This window comes from Ambystoma mexicanum, chromosome 13 (assembly GCF_040938575.1).
Source record: "Ambystoma mexicanum isolate Mex_15411 chromosome 13, UKY_AmexF1_1, whole genome shotgun sequence".
In the NCBI taxonomy this organism is placed as follows: Eukaryota; Metazoa; Chordata; class Amphibia; order Caudata; family Ambystomatidae; genus Ambystoma; species Ambystoma mexicanum.
The window spans coordinates 383376997-383399558 of NC_090938.1; the positions used below are offsets into that span (position 1 = coordinate 383376997).

The window sequence follows — 22562 nt, forward strand, 5'->3', positions numbered from 1 at the left end:
CCGTTGGCACCAGCGTGTGCAGGTACTTTTGAGCACAAGGCTCCACTCTTCGTAGGGCTCGGACTTCCTTCTAGTTAGGTGCCTCTGAAGGTGGACTGGGTCTAAGCATTATTTCGCACTGCCTGTTTTCCTTCCCTTTTAGGTGGACTACACATTTCGTGCATCTAACGCTTGAGACTTGTTTGTATTTGTATATATATTGTATTGGTATGGTATGTGTTGGTTTACTAGAGTTGTATTATGATTTCTCGCTACGGTCATTGTTTTAAAGGCTTTGGAATAAATGTGTATATATTTTTAATATAACACCTGTCTGGAGTAGTTTGTAAGTGTCCTTGCTTTGTGTGCTCATTGCGGGCTTTCAGTCACCCTCACCCCTCTTGAGACCTAGTCTTGACCGCCGCGATCGCTACCCTGATTGGCCTGGCTTGTCCAGAGGTTACCCTGTTCCAAGTAATTAGGTTGGCCTTCTGAACTTCTGCGCCGCCAGGACAGAGTTCAGAAATCCGTCTTAACACATAGCACATGCAACAAAATCTTGCTGACTCTTTCTGGCATATAAATGAGTTCACCTCATATCTGATGGAGGCATAGAATCCTTCGCTTCAACAGGCCTAAAGTATGCTCCATACAAAGCCTGGTGCTGATGTGTGCCTCGTTATGTGCCATTTCCTGTGCTGTCTGAGAGTTCCCGGCATGTGTTGTCAGCGACAAGAACTCTGGATAGGCAGAGTCACCTGCAAATAAAATGGGGATGGCTGTTGGATGTGGTTCAATAGGCGGGAGCAATCGGTGAAGGAACAACTTTGAGCTAATGTACATATGGAAACATTGCAAATTCAACCATTAGGGTCTATGTACAGCTGTTATGTCATGCCTCAGGAAATAAGGGGCAATAAGCTGTATGTCATATCGGGAAGCTCACATTTCCAACCTCAATGTCCCACCAGACGCCGCTGTTGGATTGCTAATGGCAATGTCCTTGGTGGATATTTTGGACTTGACACTTAGACATTTTCTCTGTTACACTTTCTGATACGCACGCACACTTTGTGGTAGTGATCATGCATTTGGAAAATGCCATTCATGGATTGGTGCCTTCATAACAATGCTACCTGTCTGTGTTGTGCTCTCATCATCTTTTTAAAAAAATATTTTTATTAACTTTTAAACACACACTACAAACCAAACAAACAGTGCAAGAAAGGTTATTAATCAAATATACATTATTGCATCCACGTCCACTGTTCCTCCCCTCCACCGACCCCCCAGCCTGCTTCCTTATTTATTCTGCCTCTGCTTCCTGCGTTAGGGGTTCCTCATCGTCTGCACACATTGAATCCTGACCACTAGAATCATCATACGTGGGCCCAAAAAGTTCTGTTATTAGTTGCCTCCAATTTGCCAGAGAGCCCGCCTCTTCCCCCTCCCCTCCTCTGCCCGCCTCTTGCCACGCCCCCGTCTCCGCTTCTGCCCATTGCTGCAGATCTTTCCACCGTAGGTCAAGTTTAGGTTTATAGCTCGCCTTCCATCCCATAGCAATTCTTCTTTTTGCCAGGACATACGCCAAGTCTTTCAGCTTGCTCACATGCTGAAATTTAGATGGACTGGGGAACCCTCCTATTAGGCAAGCCCACGCCATGTCTACCCTCATTTTAATTCCTTTGCCCTCCATCTTTTGTGCAATTTCCCCCCAGAATTGCTCTATTATCGGGCACGACCAGAACATGTGTGTCATCCCGACGTTTTCTTCATTACACTTCGGGCATGCTTGGTGCCCTGCATTCCTAAATTTGGCTATTCTCTGGGGTGTCATATACGCCCTGTGGGTTACATATAATTGTATCTGTTGCAATCTGGCATTTCTTGACACTTTTTTGTGGTACCGTTGAGCTCGTTCCCACATCCCATCACTCATCTGGTTCCCCACCTCTTCCTCCCAGTCCAGCCTGAGTTGTGTCACCTCTTTCCCCACCTTAGTCATTATCATCTCATATATCCTAGATGTTTCGTGCCCTCCTTCCGCTATATCATATATCATATCTATGGTGGTATCAGGCTCCTCTGCCAACACCATCTCTGACCAGGTCTCTGATTCGCGGTACCATCCGGTGATACACTATGTACTGGCCTGCCTGTAGCCCTGTATCTTCCACCAGTCCTTCGAAGTCCTGTATGGTCCCCTCCTGCCATATATCCCCCATTATTGATATCCCAGCCGTTTCCCAGTATCTCCTGATAGCCTGCCTCAATTGCCTGTCCTTGCCCGCCACAACAACCAGTGGGATCTGCGTGGAGCATGGGGCCGGGTTTCCCATTAGCTGACAGGCCGACAACCAGTGGGATCTGCGGGGAGCATGGGGCCGGGTTTCCCATCAGCTGACAGGCCTTTCGCCATATCTCCCAGCCGAGCTTCATCATCCCCGGGCGTCTCCCCATTTCCTGCTTGGGTAACCAAATCACTTCCTTTAGAAAGAATGGGGCGCTATCCCTTTGGAATAGTTTAAATTCCGAGGTCGGCTCATCACAGAGCCATTTCGCTACAAATTGCAGTTGGCTGGCCGTGTAGTATGCCTCAAAATTCGGTAGTTTAATGCCTCCCTTCTCATATGGATTTTGTAGCTTCCATAGGGCCACTCTGTGCCTCGTCCCGTGCCATAAGAAGTCCCTGCATACACTGTCCCATTTGACAAAAAACGCTCTAGGTATCAAGTATGGAATGTTTGCGAAGCAGTGCAACAACCTGGGCAATACCACCATCTTAAGCATTGCTCCCCGTCCCATCATTAGCAGGGGGAGCTTAACCCAAAACTTCATGCTGTTCTCTATTTTCTTAATCACCATCTCTGTGTTTTGTGCATGTTCCTCGTGTGTTGTGCTCCCATCATCAACTGAAGATCTGTGCCATGACATGTCCCTGTACAGTTCCCCTATGCATTACAGTTCCTGTAGTCCAGTCTTTGTACATGTGGTATTATACATTTGCCATTGACTAATGTCATTATGCATGGGTGTGCAAGGTACTGTAGGGCTTCTTATGTGGCATAACAAAGAGCAGGTCAGTCATGCACAACACTGTGGTACACTTTGCATGTTATATGCATTACATTGGTGTGAACAACCTTCAGTCAATCCTAATGCTTCACATGGAAACCCTGTGGGATGTTTTCCTGCTGTTTCTACTCACCTAGGAGCGTGCTCCTTTGTCCTCTGTAAATCACCATATATGTAGGCAGCGTCCTTTTCCCCAGGACCATAGCATCATGGATTGAACCCAGAATATGGGCACAACAGTAGCTCTCTAACTGGTCAGCATCCCAGGTCACCTGTACATTTAGCAAATGATGTGATTTGCGGTTCTTCCGACACATGGAGAGGGCCACCAATGTGGCATGTGTGCAGTCCAGAACTGCTGTTACATTTGGGAAGTAGGTAGATGCTTAGACTCTTCCCATTGACACATTTACCTCTGCTGGGGCGGTGGGAAGGGAGATGTGAAGGACTGCATGCTGCATGATCGCATCTAGAACCTGACCAAGCACTATGGAGAACATGGGCTGTGGCATGCCATGGAGTGTGCTAGAAAGTGCTTCTGGCACAAAAGTGCAGCACCAATACAAGCTTCAACAGTGGTGAGATGGCTGTTCTTATGTTGGTCCTGCTCTCTGTACCTGTCTGTATCTAACTGTGTATATGCTTCCTGTTTGTGGGTATAATATAATTAGCTGCCTATCAGTGAGTGGCCAGGTTGATGGTCTGACCCTGGAAATGGGCACTGTCCATACACGGCATCTCCTTTGCCTTTGTGCAGGCTGTGTAAGGGACAATGCTGCTGCACACACCTGCAAAGCAATAGATTCTGGAGCTCAAGGTTAGCTACTGCTAGAAGCTGCATGGTGTTTGAAAGTGTGTTTGCAGATACTGTGACCCTTAAATACACTTTTAGAGCCTACTCAGTGCTGCTTTGGGTCAATTTCTGTCACCTGGATGCATGTCCCTCCACCTGATAACTGCACTGTGTTTTCGGCAGTATGAACACCTGTGTTTGGTAGCATTTCACCCTGCAATATGGTAGTATTTACATTTTATTCTCCAGTGCTAATTCTGTCTGTGGAATTAGTGCCAGAGGAATTAGCAATGGTTCTTGGTAGTAACTTCCTGGGTGCTAATGCCTCCAGTGGAATTACACAAAGGGGAATTACTGCCCATGTTTAGTTACCTATAGTGCAGCAAATCATTAAAAGGGGCAGTAGTTCCATTGCAGCCACTTTATGCCGTTGCTGCCATACTTGCAGTCAGGTCCTGGTCTGCAGACATCTTGGGTCCTAAAGCTTGCCATTCTTGCATTCAAATCTGGATGCTGTCTAAATCAGAATATATGGTCCAATGTGTGTGTTACAGAAATGTTTGTTACGGTGAGTGTTGTAAAAAATGAAATTAGCACCACGCTGAGTCTGCATTGTGTATTAAAGCATACAATCCATGTATAACACACATACTTACGTGTCTAATATACCGATCTGTCATCATTCTTATGTTCGCAAAATGCTATTTGATTTTATTCAAAGCCAACTGGAACTCTCACTGGTGATATTTGCCCCATTGCCTTTTCTCATAAGGGTATTTCAAAAGTGTACAAAGGGAGTGTACCAGAGTCTCCATCTTGGAATGATAGCCTTCTATCAGAAAATAATGTATTTGGTCATGTAGGTTTTAATGAAGTAAGACGAGTGTAAGGATCTTATTATAACTAAAAGATATAATGGAGGTCATCATTAAAAATAAACATTGGAATAATAACAAGTTTAAAATGTAAGTAAATTCAACCTCAACTTTTAGGTTTTTAATACCTTCTTCTGCAAAAACAGCACAGTCTCTCTGACATCCCGAGATGCCTGCTTGTGTCCCCATCTTGTCACACGGGTGAAAGCAACGATTGCGGTAGCTCCAGTAAACATGCACATAACAATGTTACTCTCACCCAAAAAGTCAAAGATCAGAGAGAGAGAGAGAGAGAGAGAGAGAGAGAGATAGCGAAGAGAGCGCAGAGACACGGGGAGAGAGAGAGCTAGAGAGAGAGAGAGTGCTAAATCAGTGTATGGTCTGCTGGGCGAAGCTAGTTGTAACACTGCACTGCACTTCCGCAACATGATGCCCTGATGTTTCTGCAGCATTCAGTGCATTCTTTATGAGAGCTTCAGCAGTTTGTTTCCCCTCCTGTACTGTTTTCTGAAAGGTGGCGTGTAAATCTGGAGGATCTGCTTCCCCAATGCCTCAATGTCAACCCGCTAGGATCGGTTATATATGTCCCTGGGTGCAGTAGCGTTGGCTATTCTGACACTGTAATCCACTAATGGCTAAATGAATAAACACGTTGGCTTTCCCTGTCTGGGGACACTGTGTGGCAGACATTGGAGCATTTGCCCTTTTCTTGGCAGCTGTTACTGCTGAAGAGTCTGGGGCTGAGGGCCCCTGTTGTACATTGGATCTGATGGGGAAGGATTGGATTTCTTCTCCAGCCTTGCATTTCTGGCTTGGTAATAACTGGCTTTATTAAGGAAGGGGCGATGCATTTTTTGATTGAGCTCAATAAGGGAATATTGTATGAGATAAGTTTCTTCTCTTCCAATATGTCTTCAATAAAGTCAACATCTTCATCCGGTTTCCGAGCCAGAATACCAAAATGTTCTGCCATCCTGATTTATAGGGCTGTGTACTGATAGTTATATCCTGAGGGGGAAGACGTGACTGGGGGGTGGGGGTCCTCCTCATCAAGAGATACCATAATGTAATTGTCTTGGTCTGTGTAATTGGGATACCCCCTCATGCAAATCAGTTTCCCAGGCTCCTTGATTATCTTGATCAAAGTAAGGTTCAATTTAGGGGTCTAAGTGAGAGTATGTTCCAGGCCTCTTCTTTATAGGTTCTTCATGAGATTTTCCTATGTTCTTCTTTGAGCTGGTTGTTTGCGTTGCTCCATGAAAGCTACCGTCCTAGACATTGTTTGTTTAATGTCTTTCATGGTCGATTTAAAAAAAGATTTTTTTTATGGCAGTCGAGAAGTATCCTCTGATGGGGTAGTAACTTAAATTGGCATTTGAACAGGGGTTACGACACTGAAAATATCGGCCTCTGCGCCAGCCTCCTCATCCCACTCTTACCATGAGCCCGAAATGTCAACTAAACTATTCTACTGGATTGAAGCAGTGAGTGTTCCACCTCCTTCATTGTAGGTGTCTTTATCTTGCCCTGTGAGAGGAATGGAAGTGGATGTTTGCTTTTTAATAGCTCTCTTTTCTGTGCGTTGATGTTTCTAGGTTGTTTGTGTGATCTGTTTGCTTTTCCTGGCATCAACGCTTACTGCGCTCAAGCATCTCCTCTTTGCATTTGTGGGCCAATCCCCATCTTTCGCCTTTGTCTCGTCTAGTGTTGTGATGGTACTTATGTTTTGATTTGTGTGTTTGTGCAGCCACTCAATCGCCAGGAGTCTTCTTCATAACTCATCTTTATGATGGGTCTTCGGAGCTGGGGATTGAATGTAAGGCCTTACCTAGTGGCACCTTCTTCTATGGCTGTTGGGAGTTGGTGTCTACCCCAGTTTCCAAATCCCTGGCATTTTTGTTCCTGTGTCTGAATGCTTCACTCACCCTTCGCCGAGTCCGCCTGCATGGCATTGCCCCCATCACGTTTCATGGCTCCCTAACTGTGGGTAGACAAATGTTGCGCACTTTGTGCATGTCCTTCCATGGGAATTTGGAATTACACCCTGTGCAGAACTTAAATGGAGTGTTCTCCATTTGGACTTCATATACAATGGGGATGGGGAAAAAAAGGCTTTCTCTAGGCCTTAAACAATATAAAGATATTGTGACAAATCTGAACAATGTGTCCCTTTGCCCCAGAGGGGAGTGTTGTGAGGGAATAAGGGCAGAGCCCCTTTAAGGGAAACGGCTCAAGACTATGGGAGGGAGTGGGAAGCAGGAGGAAAGGGGCGGGAAAGGGAAGAGGGAGTTCAGTTGTACGACGGAGGAATAAAGGGAAGGTCGGAATGGAGACTGGCTCCTGCTTGATCCTTTAATGTGCATGGTTTGGCCTAAAGGGCGCCAACAACTGGTGACGAGGCCATGAGGCCCCACACCATGCAGCAGGACGAATAGAAGGGTGAGGAACCCTGCAGACAGAAGGCAGCGGCGGACAGGTCCAGCAGAAGAATGTGAGACGAGTGGGAAAGGAAAGCAGGACGGGTGCGTACCACCCAGCAGTGAAGGCAGTGGCAAGCAGGGACAGCCTGGCAGTACTACGAGAGCAGCGTGCCTAGTGGAGCAGCACGCAGCAGCCCCGGCGAAGTGCCCAGCAGTGTGGAGGTGGGCCAGACGTGCCCAGCAGTGAGGAGTGCAGCGGGGGGGCCGCGTGCCCAACAATGACGAGGTGGGAAGGACGTGCCCAGCAACAAGGCGGTGGGCGGAGCGTGCCCAGCAACTATCCGGCGACCGATAGTAAATGCACAGCAGAGTGAGGCGGGCGGAAAGGGGCCCAGCAGAGTGATAGGCGCGGAACGCCCAGCAAATGATCCCGCATTACCTGTGCGGCAAGAGAAGAAAGCCCAGCAGCGCTCAAGGAAACAACGGCTGCGTGGGGCCTGCAGCAACACGGAGGACGTGGATCGCCCTGCAGCATGACTGGTGAGAGTGCTGAGCCCAGCAGCAAGCACTGCGAGCCAGGAACAGCCCGCGAAGCGTGCCGAGCAGCGGAGACAACGGAGGAGGACCAGCTGAGAGAGGAATGCCGCAGGGACCAGCAGCGGCAGGTGTACAATACAGCAGGAATAAGGAGTTAAGCCCAGCAGTAAAGAGCACAGTGGAGTGCGTCGCAGAGAAAGTGCGACGTGTAGATTACCCTGCTACAACGAGACGGTGTCCAAAAGTGGCAGTGGCGTCGGAGAGGACAACACGTGGCAGCCAGCGGAAACAGTAGACATCCGAAGTGAAGCAGACCAAGACGGAGTGCTCAGTCCACCCCCGTGGGCTGCAGGCAGACAGGCGTATAACGCTGCGCCACCCAGCAGACACCGGTAAGGAGTTGCTGAGCCCCCCATCGCAAGGGGTAGTGGGCCCATATGGGTCACGTATGACCATTCACCAATGTGACAGGTGAGGAGGGAAGCGCCTCTCCAGCAGCCACCACCGTTAAAAAGGAGACAGAATAGAGAACCCGCCCCTGATTTAAGGAACACACAGCACGGGACCTCAAGTTGATGAACCAAGAGACAATAGAAGACCCCTCACCAGGGTGCCTCCAGGAGCATGCAATGTGGAAAAGTAGCCAGTAATGCGGAGCAAACCACACAGCACCAACAACACCAGTGAAAGTGCATTAGGCAGCACTGTGACAGTCACTACCATACCTCACAACGCTCTGGTACATAAAAGGACAAAGCAAGAGAGAACCATGCCCACTTCTGCTGGAAATCACGAGGAAGTGAGGCATAGACCACAAAACCATGGATCTAAGGCCCATAGGCATGACCCACCCGCCTCAAGCACCACCCAGGCAGTAGTCACACCACGAGGAAAACCCACACCCCAACGGCAGACTGGCCAGGCAAGCAGAGCCCTGACCTGGAGCAGCTGGGCATGCACATAGCCCGGCAGAAGAATAACCAACATACCCACCACACTCCGCACTGCCAGGATGACTGATGAAGGTGTCCAAACCTTCGCAAGCCCAGGACCTGCGTCACAAGCCATGTTCTTGAGACGCCCCAACACATTTGCCCTCCACCTACACCACGACCAAGGACAAAGATGGACAAAATGGTTTGGTGAATTTGAGAACTTCATGCAGGCAATAGGAGACCCCGACCCCCCGAACAAAGTGGCCATCTTCACCAACCTAGCAGGCCAGGAGATCAAAGGGATCATGAAAATGATCCCTGCGCAGGAAAGAAACACATACCAACTCCTCCTCGCAGCAGTCAATGACAAACTGATTATGCACACCAAAAAAGACTATGAACGCTACGCATTCAATCAACACGTGCAGCTTCTGCATGAGTCAATTGGGGAGTTTGTTAGCCGTCTCCAGCAGAGAATAATGAACTGCGACTTCGCCAACTTCAATGATGAGGAGGCTATACGGCTGAGGATCATAGAAGGGTGCACCTCATCAACGCTCAGAAAACACCTTCTCAAAAAGCCCCTACCCCTAATAAAAATACTCACTCTGGCAAGAACGTACGAGCGAGTAGACGCACAGGCTGCCGCCATTGAAAGCAAAAACAAATTTGACTCCATTGCGGCCCTCACAGTAGGGCTGCTGGAACATTATAGGCCTACAGGACCCTGAAGGAGATGAAAACTTAGAAGCCACAAGCAACGAATCCGGAGCAACACGCAATGCCACAGGTGCAGATTTGCAGTCCCGCACAGACAGCCATGCCCGGCCATCAGACGGAGATGCCGGCGATGTGGCCAAGAAAGCCACTTTCAAGCAATGTGCAGAGTGAGACCGCCCACAAACCCTTCATGCCAACCTACGCCACCATCGAGCCCGGCCAGAGGTCCTTACCCATCAAGAGGGCCCGATGCCCGGTCGATACCTGGAAGGATCAAGGCACCGCCACCACAAGAGAGACACCTAGTACCACTGGTGGCACAGACTGCCGTCATGAAGGCCATCCAACACCCACTCCGCCCGAAGGTAAACCACTGAGGACCTTACGAGATGCCGAAACGGGGAGTTGGTGGAGACGCAGAAGCCACAATCAACGTCCGCAAAGAACCAGCATACCCTCTGGGCAAGTCCCAACCCCATGTGGTCCAGTGGCGAACAGCACAGCCAAAGGGACAATCGCGCTGCGACCCAACCCGGGAAGACCACAGAAGACCTGCTGCCATCCACATGGCACCGAGTCCCGCCACAGCGCACAACTGTCTCAGTCATCGGAAGGCACTACAGTGCACCCTCATCAACATCCACTATAGATCTTTGGAAGTCACCCAAGGAAAGAACCACACGCCTGAACAAGATTCAGGAGAGACAAAGAAAGCTAAAGAAAGGACATATCGCGCAGTTCCCCTCTGAGTCACAGCGAACAAAGAACCAGTGATAACCACGATAAAGGACCACGGAGGAATGACACCAAAGGCCTCCCTCTTCCACGAGCTATACCTGGAAGTACCTGAACCAATGGAACAGGCAGTGACCGAGAAGGAAGGAGCAGAGAATGGAGAGACATACAAAGCACTGCAATGAGGAAATATGAGCGAGACCCACGAGCACACCAAAAAAGACTATGAACGCTACGCATTCAATCAACACGTGCAGCTTCTGCATGAGTCAATTGGGGAGTTTGTTAGCCGTCTCCAGCAGAGAATAATGAACTGCGACTTCGCCAACTTCAATGATGAGGAGGCTATACGGCTGAGGATCATAGAAGGGTGCACCTCATCAACGCTCAGAAAACACCTTCTCAAAAAGCCCCTACCCCTAATAAAAATACTCACTCTGGCAAGAACGTACGAGCGAGTAGACGCACAGGCTGCCGCCATTGAAAGCAAAAACAAATTTGACTCCATTGCGGCCCTCACAGTAGGGCTGCTGGAACATTATAGGCCTACAGGACCCTGAAGGAGATGAAAACTTAGAAGCCACAAGCAACGAATCCGGAGCAACACGCAATGCCACAGGTGCAGATTTGCAGTCCCGCACAGCCAGCCATGCCCGGCCATCAGACGGAGATGCCGGCGATGTGGCCAAGAAAGCCACTTTCAGGCAATGTGCAGAGTGAGACCGCCCACAAACCCTTCATGCCAACCTACTCCACCATCGAGCCCGGCCAGAGGTCCTTACCCATCAAGAGGGCCCGATGCCCGGTCAATACCTGGAAGGATCCAGGCACCGCCACCACAAGAGAGACACCTAGTACCACTGGTGGCACAGACTGCCGTCATGAAGGCCATCCAACACCCACTCCGCCCGAAGGTAAACCACTGAGGACCTTACGAGATGCCGAAACGGGGAGTTGGTGGAGACGCAGAAGCCACAATCAACGTCCGCAAAGAACCAGCATACCCTCTGGGCAAGTCCCAACCCCATGTGGTCCAGTGGCGAACAGCACAGCCAAAGGGACAATCGCGCTGCGACCCAACCCGGGAAGACCACAGAAGACCTGCTGCCATCCACATGGCACCGAGTCCCGCCACAGCGCACAACTGTCTCAGTCATCGGAAGGCACTACAGTGCACCCTCCTCAACATCCACTATAGATCTTTGGAAGTCACCCAAGGAAAGAACCACACGCCTGAACAAGATTCAGGAGAGACAAAGAAAGCTAAAGAAAGGACATATCGCGCAGTTCCCCTCTGAATCACAGCGAACAAAGAACCAGTGATAACCACGATAAAGGACCACGGAGGAATGACACCAAAGGCCTCCCTCTTCCACGAGCTATACTTGGAAGTACCTGAACCAATGGAACAGGCAGTGACCGAGAAGGAAGGAGCAGAGAATGGAGAGACATACAAAGCACTGCAATGAGGAAATATGAGCGAGACCCACGAGCCACCGAGCAGGGCTCATCGAACCATAAGGAGACCCCAACGGCTGATTGAACAAATGTAGCCCGGGAAGTCTCATGTTATGTGGGGGGAGGTGTTGTGAGGGAATAAGGACAGAGTCCCTATAAGGGAAACGACTCAAGACTATGGGAGGGAGCGAGAAGCGGGAGGAAAGGGAGGGGAAAGGGAAGAGGAATAAAGGGAAGGTCAGAATGGAGACTGGCTCCTGCTTGATCCTTTAATGTGCATGGTATGGCCCACAAAGGGGGCCACCAGGGAGTTGCCCCCTTTGAGGCTAGGTAGATGAGCCAGCGGTGCAAGACCCTCCCTAGGGTTCTGGGCAAGTTGGCCCTCACTGGGAGTGACTCCCCTCTTGGGGACAAATACTCTGATTCCAGAGCGGAACTCCCTATCCAAACCACTGTGTCTGCATATATGGATGTGGAAAAGACTCTAATATCTCCTACAACTACTATATTCCACAAAGATCCTTCTTTTCATGTATTTGCTACAGGCAGTGCTGAACACATCCTGAATGCCATAGTCAGCGAAGGAGGACACGGTTCTGTTTATTCGTGTGACCTGTATAAGAGAGGAAACTCTTACTGAGGAAAGGGAACCGCTATGCAGAGGCGAGCATCTGCATCGTTGATGTCCTGGAGGGGCAGACCACGCTGGGCCACGGGGAGAGTGACAACGAGAAGGGCGAGCAAGCCGCAAGCCGAACTCCTGAGGGTTGGCATTTTACCACACAAGGGAACTGAGGTCGGAGTAGGAGCAGAGACAGGAAGACCACCAATGAGCTGTGGTGAACCGGTAGGCCGGTAATGGACGCAGAGACCAGATCGAATGAGGGAGCCTGAGTCCCCAAGCTCCACACATGTCGGACCATAGCTACGACAGTGGTCAAAATGTATGAAAAGTAGTAGTACAGAAAGGTGATGGCTGGAAGGTTTTGAATGAATCATAACCACTGGCAAAGCTCTGGGCAACCCTCCAGACCATCGTTTTTCAGCCTGCCAAGCCATTACAGAAAGGGAAAAACCATATGCAAATCAGGCTTGGTCCTACCCCAAAAGGGGCAGTCCAGCACGAACTGCTAGGTCACATCCCTTCTGCACGAGACCACAAGCATCCCCAGACATGTTTCAGCCTTGTTGGGCGTCATCAGTGAGGAGTAGCTTGGGTCTCTAGGCCCGGCAGACTCGGGACCCACGTCTGGGCATACCCGTCCCACTCGGGGTGACTTTAGCAAAATAGAAAGGTGATGGCTGGAAGGTTTTGAATGAATCATAACCACTGGCAAAGCTCTGGGCAACCCTCCAGACCATCGTTTTTCAGCCTGCCAAGCCATTACAGAAAGGGAAAAACCATATGCAAATCAGGCTTGGTCCTACCCCAAAGAGAGGCCTAGAGACCCAAGCTACTCCTCACTGATGACGCCCAACAAGGCTGAAACATGTCTGGGGATGCTTGTGGTCTCGTGCAAAAGGGATGTGACCTAGCAGTTCGGGCTGGACTACCCCTTTGGGGGTGGGACCAAGCCTGATTTGCCTATGGTTTTTCCCCTTTTGTAATGGCTTGGCAGGCGAAGAACGATGGTCTGGAGGGTTGCCCAGAGCAATGCCAGAGGTCAAGATTTATTATAAACCTTCCAGCCATCAACTCTTTTGTTTTGCTATTGTCACCCCGAGTGGGAAGGGTATGCCCAGCCGTGGGTCCCTTGCCTGCTGGGCCTAGAGACCCAAGCTACTCCTCACTGATGACGCCCAACAAGGCTGAAACATGTCTGGGGATGCTTGTGGTCTCGTGCAAAAGGGATGTGACCTAGCAGTTCGGGCTGGACTACCCCTTTGGGGGTGGGACCAAGCCTGATTTGCCTATGGTTTTTCCCCTTTTGTAATGGCTTGGCAGGCGAAGAACGATGGTCTGGAGGGTTGCCCAGAGCAATGCCAGAGGTCAAGATTTATTATAAACCTTCCAGCCATCAACTCTTTTGTTTTGCTATTGTCACCCCGAGTGGGAAGGGTATGCCCAGCCGTGGGTCCCTTGCCTGCTGGGCCTAGAGACCCAAGCTACTCCTCAATGATGACGCCCAACAAGGCTGAAACATGTCTGGGGATGCTTGTGGTCTCGTGCAAAAGGGATGTGACCTAGCAGTTCGGGCTGGACTACCCCTTTGGGGGTGGGACCAAGCCTGATTTGCCTATGGTTTTTCCCCTTTTGTAATGGCTTGGCAGGCGAAGAACGATGGTCTGGAGGGTTGCCCAGAGCAATGCCAGAGGTCAAGATTTATTATAAACCTTCCAGCCATCAACTCTTTTGTTTTGCTATTGACACCCCGAGTGGGAAGGGTATGCCCAGCCGTGGGTCCCTTGCCTGCTGGGCCTAGAGACCCAAGCTACTCCTCACTGATGACGCCCAACAAGGCTGAAACAAGTCTGGGGATGCTTGTGGTCTCGTGCAAAAGGGATGTGACCTAGCAGTTCGGGCTGGACTACCCCTTTGGGGGTGGGACCAAGCCTGATTTGCCTATGGTTTTTCCCCTTTTGTAATGGCTTGGCAGGCGAAGAACGATGGTCTGGAGGGTTGCCCAGAGCAATGCCAGAGGTCAAGATTTATTATAAACCTTCCAGCCATCAACTCTTTTGTTTTGCTATTGAAAAGTAGTAGTGCAACTATGTTCCCTACTGGCCTGCACCATTCCCCACAATCCGCATTGCCACTCCCCTCCCATGCACAATACAAACCCCAAAACACATGTGCCTGTTTAAGGGAACACCTAGTGCAGCGCACTGAAAGTGTAAGTTTCAACTTCTTCCTACATCTTTATTTTAAAACAAAATCATTCCGGAATGGTTTCTTTTAAAATAAAAGTATAGGAACGGTAAAACTTAATTAAAAGAAGTAGAGGACCAACGCTCCCGCTCACTTTGACCACTGACCTACGATGACAAGTAGCCGCAGGGAAAGCTGACAAGGTTACGGAAACCTGAAAAACCCATCAGAGAGTCTACCGTTACAAGGTATGAACATTGTTATTAACGACTGTGAAAGCTATCAAGGTTACGTGAGCCTAAGTGCCATTACCCTATAAAGGGGTGTTGAGAAAGAGATATGAACACTTTAAATTACGACTGAGAAAGCAACAGATGTTACAGACCCCTGTTAGGATAGAGTGGATCGCCACCTTATCTGAAACAACTTGGGTAAAGGAAAATAACCTATATGAAGATCACAGACCTTTGGGAAAACACAACGCCTCGATGGAGTAAGTCATTTTTTGTTTATTTACCAGAAACCCGGAAGGAAGGGAAATATACACAAGAGACGTTTTTCTTTGTTAACAGGAACATTTTAATCACTAACTTGGTATAAAGACTGTGAAGAATATCCTGTGGTGGAAAAAGGAATTTTGAAACCCAAGAACTAAGCAAATATCAATTGGGCCAGGCCGACAGCCTGTTGAGGCTATTGTACAAAGCCTGCCATTTCCCTTTTAGTTAGATGTTTTTCTAAAGTGGTAGGGCCAGGTAGTTGAATAGGATTCATACTGAATAACTTTAGATTGGACTTTAAAGCACACCCTTAGCTTTTGTTTTGTTAGGCAGGGAACTTCTCTCATATCGATAGGGCTAGTTAAGCATTTTGATTCCTTTATTTTTAATGCAGCTTCTTGAGAATGACCCATAATTGTCGGAGTCCTCCTGGTTCACCACAGTATATAATCACCCTCTCTCCCTGCTGTACTTCTGTAGTGAACACGGTCATGGATGAACTGCTTGGATGATTTGTTCCCTTGATTGGAAAGTACTCTGCACCAAAACAAAAGATCTCACATCCAGAGGAATAGAACTTTTCCTCTTTCTGAAAGTTGTGCTTAACTAATGGCGTAAAACACAATGTGAAGATGTCACACGTGAAGGATCATGGGTCCCTTTACATGTAGAATAGTTTGTGTGACAGGTATGCCATGTTTTTGAATTCTCAAAATATCTCATACTCTGAGTCAACTACTAGATGAAAAGCATGGGAATGTAAGCAGATTTCCAAGCCTCAGCAATATACATATAACAGATTACTGGTATCATGCAATCTGCGATTGCCAAGGTCATGTATCTGAATCGTTTTGTCCAGTAGTCCAGGGCACAATCTAATGAGCCTGTCCTCACTCGTACCACTCTGCCAAATATTATCAATATGAGTACATCTATGTACATCAAGAGGAAAGTCCCTTGAACAACTCTCTGCGCCCAGTTACGCAACTCTCTGCTTATCGGGTCCTTCAGATGCTGATGTGACGTGAATGGAAGATGAGGAGACTGAAAGATATTTTTTCCAACCCACATCAGATGACGAAGGCTTATGAGCTATCAGAAGATAACCATTCAACTCCTTCAGAATATCCACATATGCAGTATGTCAAGAATGTCAGAGTATGAACATTACAATTCACCTCAAAACCGATCTCTGGCAGTGTACACTAATAAAGCCCACCACAGACTTCCATTTCAGCTCCTGTGCTGTTTCATGACACTCTTCCGTTGAGACATTAACTTGCCTATAATGTTCAAGTTGGCATTCCTACTTTGCAACTTCCTCACACCATCTGCCACGCCCCCACCCCATAACTTACCACGCTGCCGAACTTGGTCCTTGTCATCCCGGGTGCAAGGCAGTTTACTCGGATGTTCATAGGAGCCAAGGTCGGGGCCAGCACCTTGGTCAAGCAGGTGATGGCTGTCTTACTGACACTGTAAGGACCAATAGTCTAAGTAAGGGAACAAGAGTGAGACATTCAGTGTGATGGAAAGAAACAGGAGGATGCGTTCACAGCAAAGGAAATCAAACGGAGGCAGAAGATCTGGGGCACTGCTATCACCCACATTTCTGAAGAGTTGAGTTCATTGTAGTCTAGCTGTAGGTCACCCAACTTTGGAAGCTCATAGAGGGAGATGTGTATATTGGAAGATGGACACAGAGTCATCAAGTAAGTCCACTTCTTTGCAGGTGCCTCTTAGTTGTATGCAGATGTTAAGTAGACATCAAGGAAGGGAAGCACTGGCGCCCCCATCCAGGCCACCCTCCACCCTACCCCTCACTCTTCTCTAACTGGCACTCTTAGACCTCCCACGCAGAAGATGCGCACCAAGGTTCCACCAGTGACATCAGTATGATGTCACCAGACAGTCACTAATCACTACACGATGCTGGAAGGAAAGCCTCACAATCTAAGTCACTTAACATGATCATCCCAGAATGCCCAGATACACACAGTAAATCCGAAAAGATCCTATTAGACATTTTCTCGGTAGAAAATGAAGTGATGTTAGTATCACCATAGACCCAAAGAGCTAAAACCCCAGCTGTATTTTGCTCAGATATTGTGATCCCACCAACATTGCAATTCATTTTTATTTGTGGAGGTTGTGTTGCCCTGGAACCGCTATCTACTGTTGTGTTGTTTCTAAAGGATATTTTATGGACAGTAACATGTAATCAATGTGTGCCCTTGGGACCTTGGTAGGCGAGGTGCGCCATACTTCTCAACTCACGTGCTTTTTTTATATTCCAATGGGCTCTCACATGCAAAAAACAAAATCGGGAGTTTCTCACCGCCCTGCGCCACAAAAGGTTGAGAGCTATGGCATGCCGCAGACACCCCCAACACTACACTATTTAAAAGTACATGACTTACTGGTACAGGGTTGAAGGCACCTATGGATGAGATAAATATGATGGAGCCGCCCCTGCAACAAAGGTGTGCAACAGGATTAAATGAGAAGCATGAGAACATCAACACAACTTTTACCAGCTTCTCGTTGCGACCGCCCCCCGCCCCGCCCCAAGCAACTTAACCACTTCAACATTTCCAACCATTATTAAAGCCTTATTACGAAGGGAGTGTGCATGAAACAAAACACATGGAAAAGGCATTCATTTTCTGGGTCCACCTCATTCAATTCAAAGCAACGTTTCCCTGGCAGGGTTTTCTGCTCTTTGCAGGGACCCTGAAGCCTCTCTACAGGATTAGCACTCGGTAATCTGCAGGGAGACTGCCATCCGACAGGCTGTGATTAATGTGGGCTTTTAGGTGCCACCTATAAGCAGAAACTATAGCATTAGAGTACAGATAGCCAGAAAGGGCATATGAAGTGGGATACAAAGCTTGAAGGTGTTGTTTGGATATTTTCCCACCATTGACTGTCCATGACCCTGCTAATCCCTATGGCCATTCCCACCCAGTCCCTGCTCCTCCCTGGCCAAAACACCTCCTCATTGGGCCTCTTTCAGCTTGCTTTAATCTAGCCTCTTAAGTACCTGGCAAGGGGGCTCCCAGCCTCCCAGCCAATGAGCCTCAAAAACCAGGGCATTATCACATGGCAATCCCGCAATCCGAGCATCCTCATAGCCGTAGGCCACCATCTTCCCCCGCCGGGTGCTCCGGTAAGTACTGCTGTTCTGCTGCGTGTCCCCACATCCCCTTCCCAACTACCCCCCTTTCCACATATTTCCCCCCCCCATCCATGCTCCACTTAACTTGCGCTGCCTGGTCCCTCACCGATGCTGGGAACTGCAGTGTTTCTGGCACGTCCTTGCAGCCTTGAAAATGCCCATCATGGAAAGGGAGAAGGGACTACGTAGTCCCTTCTCCGGAACCATGTCGGCCATCTTTTTTTTTAAGTTCAGAAACAACTGCATCCTTTCTCAACTTAACAAAAAGTTTCGATCAGGCTTCTAACTGGCCCGGGGCATTACCTGGCCCGGTAATGCACCCGTTGCTCGGGTAATATTGCTAAAATATTAAACCCGGGGCCTCATTGATATGTCCTCCACAAAGAGGTGTGGTGATGGAGGGGCCTGCTCCAATTAGCCTCGATGATTCCTCAGTGGCGCAGTCACTAATGGTCATGTCGTGGAATCAAGCCTGGCCATCCCAGAGGTATTGACTTCCTTTGAGCAGGCGGACATCATCCTGCTCCAGGAGAATTGGTCGCTGGAGGAGGTGATAGTGGATGGATTTACTGCATATTGTATTTTGGCCCAGAAGAATGCCAGCGGCCATTGTTTTAGGGGCTTGTCCATATTGGTAAAGACTACTCTTGCAAGTGAATCTATCTTAACTGAGATTTGATATCATATGATATGATAGGTTATTTATAACGCGCTTAATACCCAGAGGTTTCTAAGCGCGTACGTTGCTCTATGTCATCTTGCTTCCAAGGCGAGCACGTTGCCCCTAAGCTATCCTCCCAAGACAATTCCATACTCTTTTCTCCAAGTGGTCAGAGTCAATAAGGCCAATGCAAATGATTTTGTGTTGGTTCATTTTTATAATCGTCCCCATTCTCAATATTCAAGAGGCTGTCTATCAGCACTGTCTACTGTATTTGAGAGTCTGTCCAATATGGTTGCATCGCAGGACACGAGCCCTATCCGGGCGGGGGTGGGAGGATTTCAATGCAAAGCTTGGGGAGGGACCAGAACGTGTATTATTTGATGCAACTGGAGATAACTCGCCAGGGATCCCCACACAGGGGATGATGGATTCTAGAATCTGTGTGGAAGGATTGAGGCTCTGGCAGTGCTTCTGACTCGGGGCTGCGCTCAGTGAATGATTGTTTTTCTGCTGATATACCGGGCAAACTCACGTTTTCTACAGCTTTGGGCCATTCCACTATTGATTATCTGTGTGTCCCTGTACAATTCTGGTAATACAAAAAATGGTACCAGGAAATGAGGAAAACAACTGAAAGAGGAAGCTAAGGGAATGTAAAGATCAAATCATCATTTCATTTTATTTAGATTTGTATAAACAACATTTTATGAAATAATTTAATCAATTTTTAAAAAACATTTTGACTGTTCAAGCATTCAACCATTCATTCACTAATTGAACATCTAAAAGTCAGATAAATGAGCTAAAGTGTCACAAAAAAGTACTATTCATTTCATTAGTACACGTCTTTTCAATTTATTGATAGTTCCAAAAAATCAAGAAACTAATCATTATTGATAATAGTTCATTCCAGGACAAAGATTTCTAAATAAAATGATGATTTGATCTTTACATTCCCTTGCCTTCCTCTTTCAGTTGTTTTCCTCATTTCCTGGTACCATTTTTTGTATTATTATATGTCTCTACCTCAAGGTACCAGTGAATATTGAGGTTCCCACCTTGGGTTTGGCCTGTACAATTCTGGGGCTTAGTTTTAAATGTTCATGTTGCCGGTGAGATCTGTAGTGATCCTTTTCCGACTGTGTTAGAGCTCCAAAAGCCAGGGAGGCACAAACCACTCTTGCAGACTTTTTTGTCGGATGTGGCACTGGATGGCACTCCGCGTGGACTGAAATGGCAAGGGGGCTTAATGAGGGAACTAGTTTCCAATAACTGGTGTGAGATTGATGCCTTGCAGGAAGGGTTGAGTCATCAGAGTGGTAATCTATTCAGATTCTCGTCCTTAATGTGTAAAATATCGGACACTTTTACCATTACAGACTGCAAAAAGAAGTTGCAGGACAGTGTGGGCTGGTTCAACTCGGAATGCACCAAAGCCAAAACAAGGTTGCTGGCGGTATTAAAGAAACCTTTCTCATCCAAAAGTGATATTACTACTGCCAGGGCCTCCTATAACGAGATTAAAGCTATTAGGAAGAGAGAGATTGAAACCACTGGCTGGGCCAATTGGGTTTTAGTGGCCGAGAATAATGATTCCAAGCTCTTTTGGTAAATAGTGAACAATGGCCCTTTCTATAAATACATGTCCCAGGTGTTGGACACCATGGTCTTGGACAAGGCCTGGCTAGATCATTATTCCAGTTTATATAGTGTGGGAGCATGTGGGGCTACCCCTGATACGGCTTTGGAGGAGGGCATCCCACTGATAACGGGGGTAGATATGGGCACAGAGATCGTATTCACGGTGGAAGAAATCTCAGTGATAAAACACCAGAACAGGAATAGGGTGCCAGGCCCAGATTGGGATGCCTTACGAGTTTGGTGGTATCTGGATGGTAGATCCATCCAGATACCACCTAACAGTATTACTGTTACTGCCACTTGGTCCGGTGGCATTACCACCAGATTACAAGTGGCGGTGCATATCCCCATTTTTTTAGTCCATAGGGCTCAATGGGGCATTTACGCTGGAATTACCGCTGCAGTAATTCTGCAAAAATTTGGCAGAAAGCTGGCAGGTTTACCTCCAACTCATCGCTGGAGGTGAATCCTCCAACCTTCTGCCAAACCCATAGTTGGGTGGTGCGGTAATGCAGTGGTATACAGTAATAAGGTATTACCCAAACTGATCGAAACAACTGATCGGGCCCGTTGTTAGCATGCTCCCCATTCCCATTAAGCACTATGGGGGCTCAAATGGGGATGGACCCGGTCTGGGTTCCCTGAATGGGGAAATACCGGGCCCTACAAGGTCAGAATGGCCCGGTATTTCCCCATTCAGGGAACCCGGACCGAGTTTGGAGCCAGCCATGCCCTTATTAAGGGCATGGCTACTTCCAAACTCGGAACGAGTCTCAAAGTCCGATCAGACAAAATTGAATAGCATCACTGATACCAATGATGAACAAAACTGAAACTGGGTAGCAAAGACCCTAAATGGCGAGAATAGGAGCTAACGCCAGCCCAACCAACAGTGGAAAAATTCCGTATTGCATCATGGAACGACACACCCACCTATTTGAAGAAGCACCTGCAGAATTATGTGGCATTGATATCTTCTGCCTACAAGAAACGTGGCTTCTGAAAATTCCGATTGCTGCGGCATTTGAGACTGCCTTTAATCCAGCCATGAAGGGTCTGAAAGGTCGGCCAATGGCAGGAGTCTTAACACGTGTAAAAGCAGAGAGCGGTGCACGCATACTGCATGATGAAAATGTATCGCCATATCTGCAAGTAGTCAATATTCTACTGCCAATCCAATTGAAAAAAATAGGTAAAATCCTTGTAGTGATGATCATCTATTGGCAACATGATGCTACGGGACGGGAAACATTTATTGACCAGGTTTCACAAACAATAACTGATATTCACGAGAAAGAAGAAGACGTGAATATATTGATCTGTGGAGATCTCAGCATAGAGTGCCAACACAAAAAGAATACCCAGAATCAAGAAAATCGATTAGGAAACAGCTATCGAGCTGCGGACGCGTGCCTCAATGAAATCAAGGCATGGAATTTAGTGATGCTAAATGGAAACACCCCGGGGGATGTCCCGGCACAATCGACGTGGCAGAGAAAGCAACAAGTGTCAACCATCGACTATATGTTTGCATCTGAAAAAGTCAGATACCAGGTTGAAACGTTACAAGTAATAGAGATTGTGCATAGTGACCATCATATGCTAAAAATCGACATTGAGATGCAATTGCACAAAAGTGGAAGTGCTGCGAAGAGCGAGCACTTAGTAGTGAAACCGAGATGCAACAGTTTACGGCTAGAAGGTCCTAATATGAGATCCTTGTTAAAATCACTTGAACAAAAACAAGCTGACGAACAGATTGAATATATTGTATTACTGGAAACATATCGTGAGATGCATGTGAAGAAGAACAATGAAATATCAAATATCATCATGCTTGGGACAATGAAATATCAAAATAGAAAAAAACTAAATGAAGTGGTTAGAAAAAGTAAAAACGTGAAAGAGTGATAAAGCAAGAAAAGCAAGGGTACAAAAATTGGTTTATTAGCCACAGATCCATAATGATGCAACGTGATACTGAACTTATGATAGAAACACTCACCAAAAGAAACACAAGTGCTTTTTGGAGATACCTGAATGATATAACAGCGCCGCAAGGCGTGCTCATAAATAACATGGTCCCTGAGAAAGTGTGAGTTGAACACTACACAAACATTTTTACTTCTACAGAACCATACGATAACAGTCAGCTACCGTTGAGAGTGAGTGGGCAATTACAATCGAGAAAGATGATATTGCAAGAAACATCATGAGAGCACCTCCAGTGCCCCTCGGCCTTA

General features: G+C 47.6%; 1 protein-coding gene across 1 annotated transcript in view; it reads right to left on the reverse strand.

The window, feature by feature from the left end:
* Positions 1 to 22562, reverse strand: part of LOC138521238 (dehydrogenase/reductase SDR family member 4-like) — a 382515-nt gene that overhangs the window by 101859 nt on the left and 258094 nt on the right. Inside the window, exons 6-7 of the mRNA XM_069633930.1 lie at positions 17257 to 17308; positions 16195 to 16329 (exon numbers count right to left, since the gene is read on the reverse strand). Coding sequence (XP_069490031.1) covers positions 16195 to 16329; positions 17257 to 17308 — 187 coding nt within the window. The remainder of the gene's footprint in view (positions 1 to 16194; positions 16330 to 17256; positions 17309 to 22562) is intronic.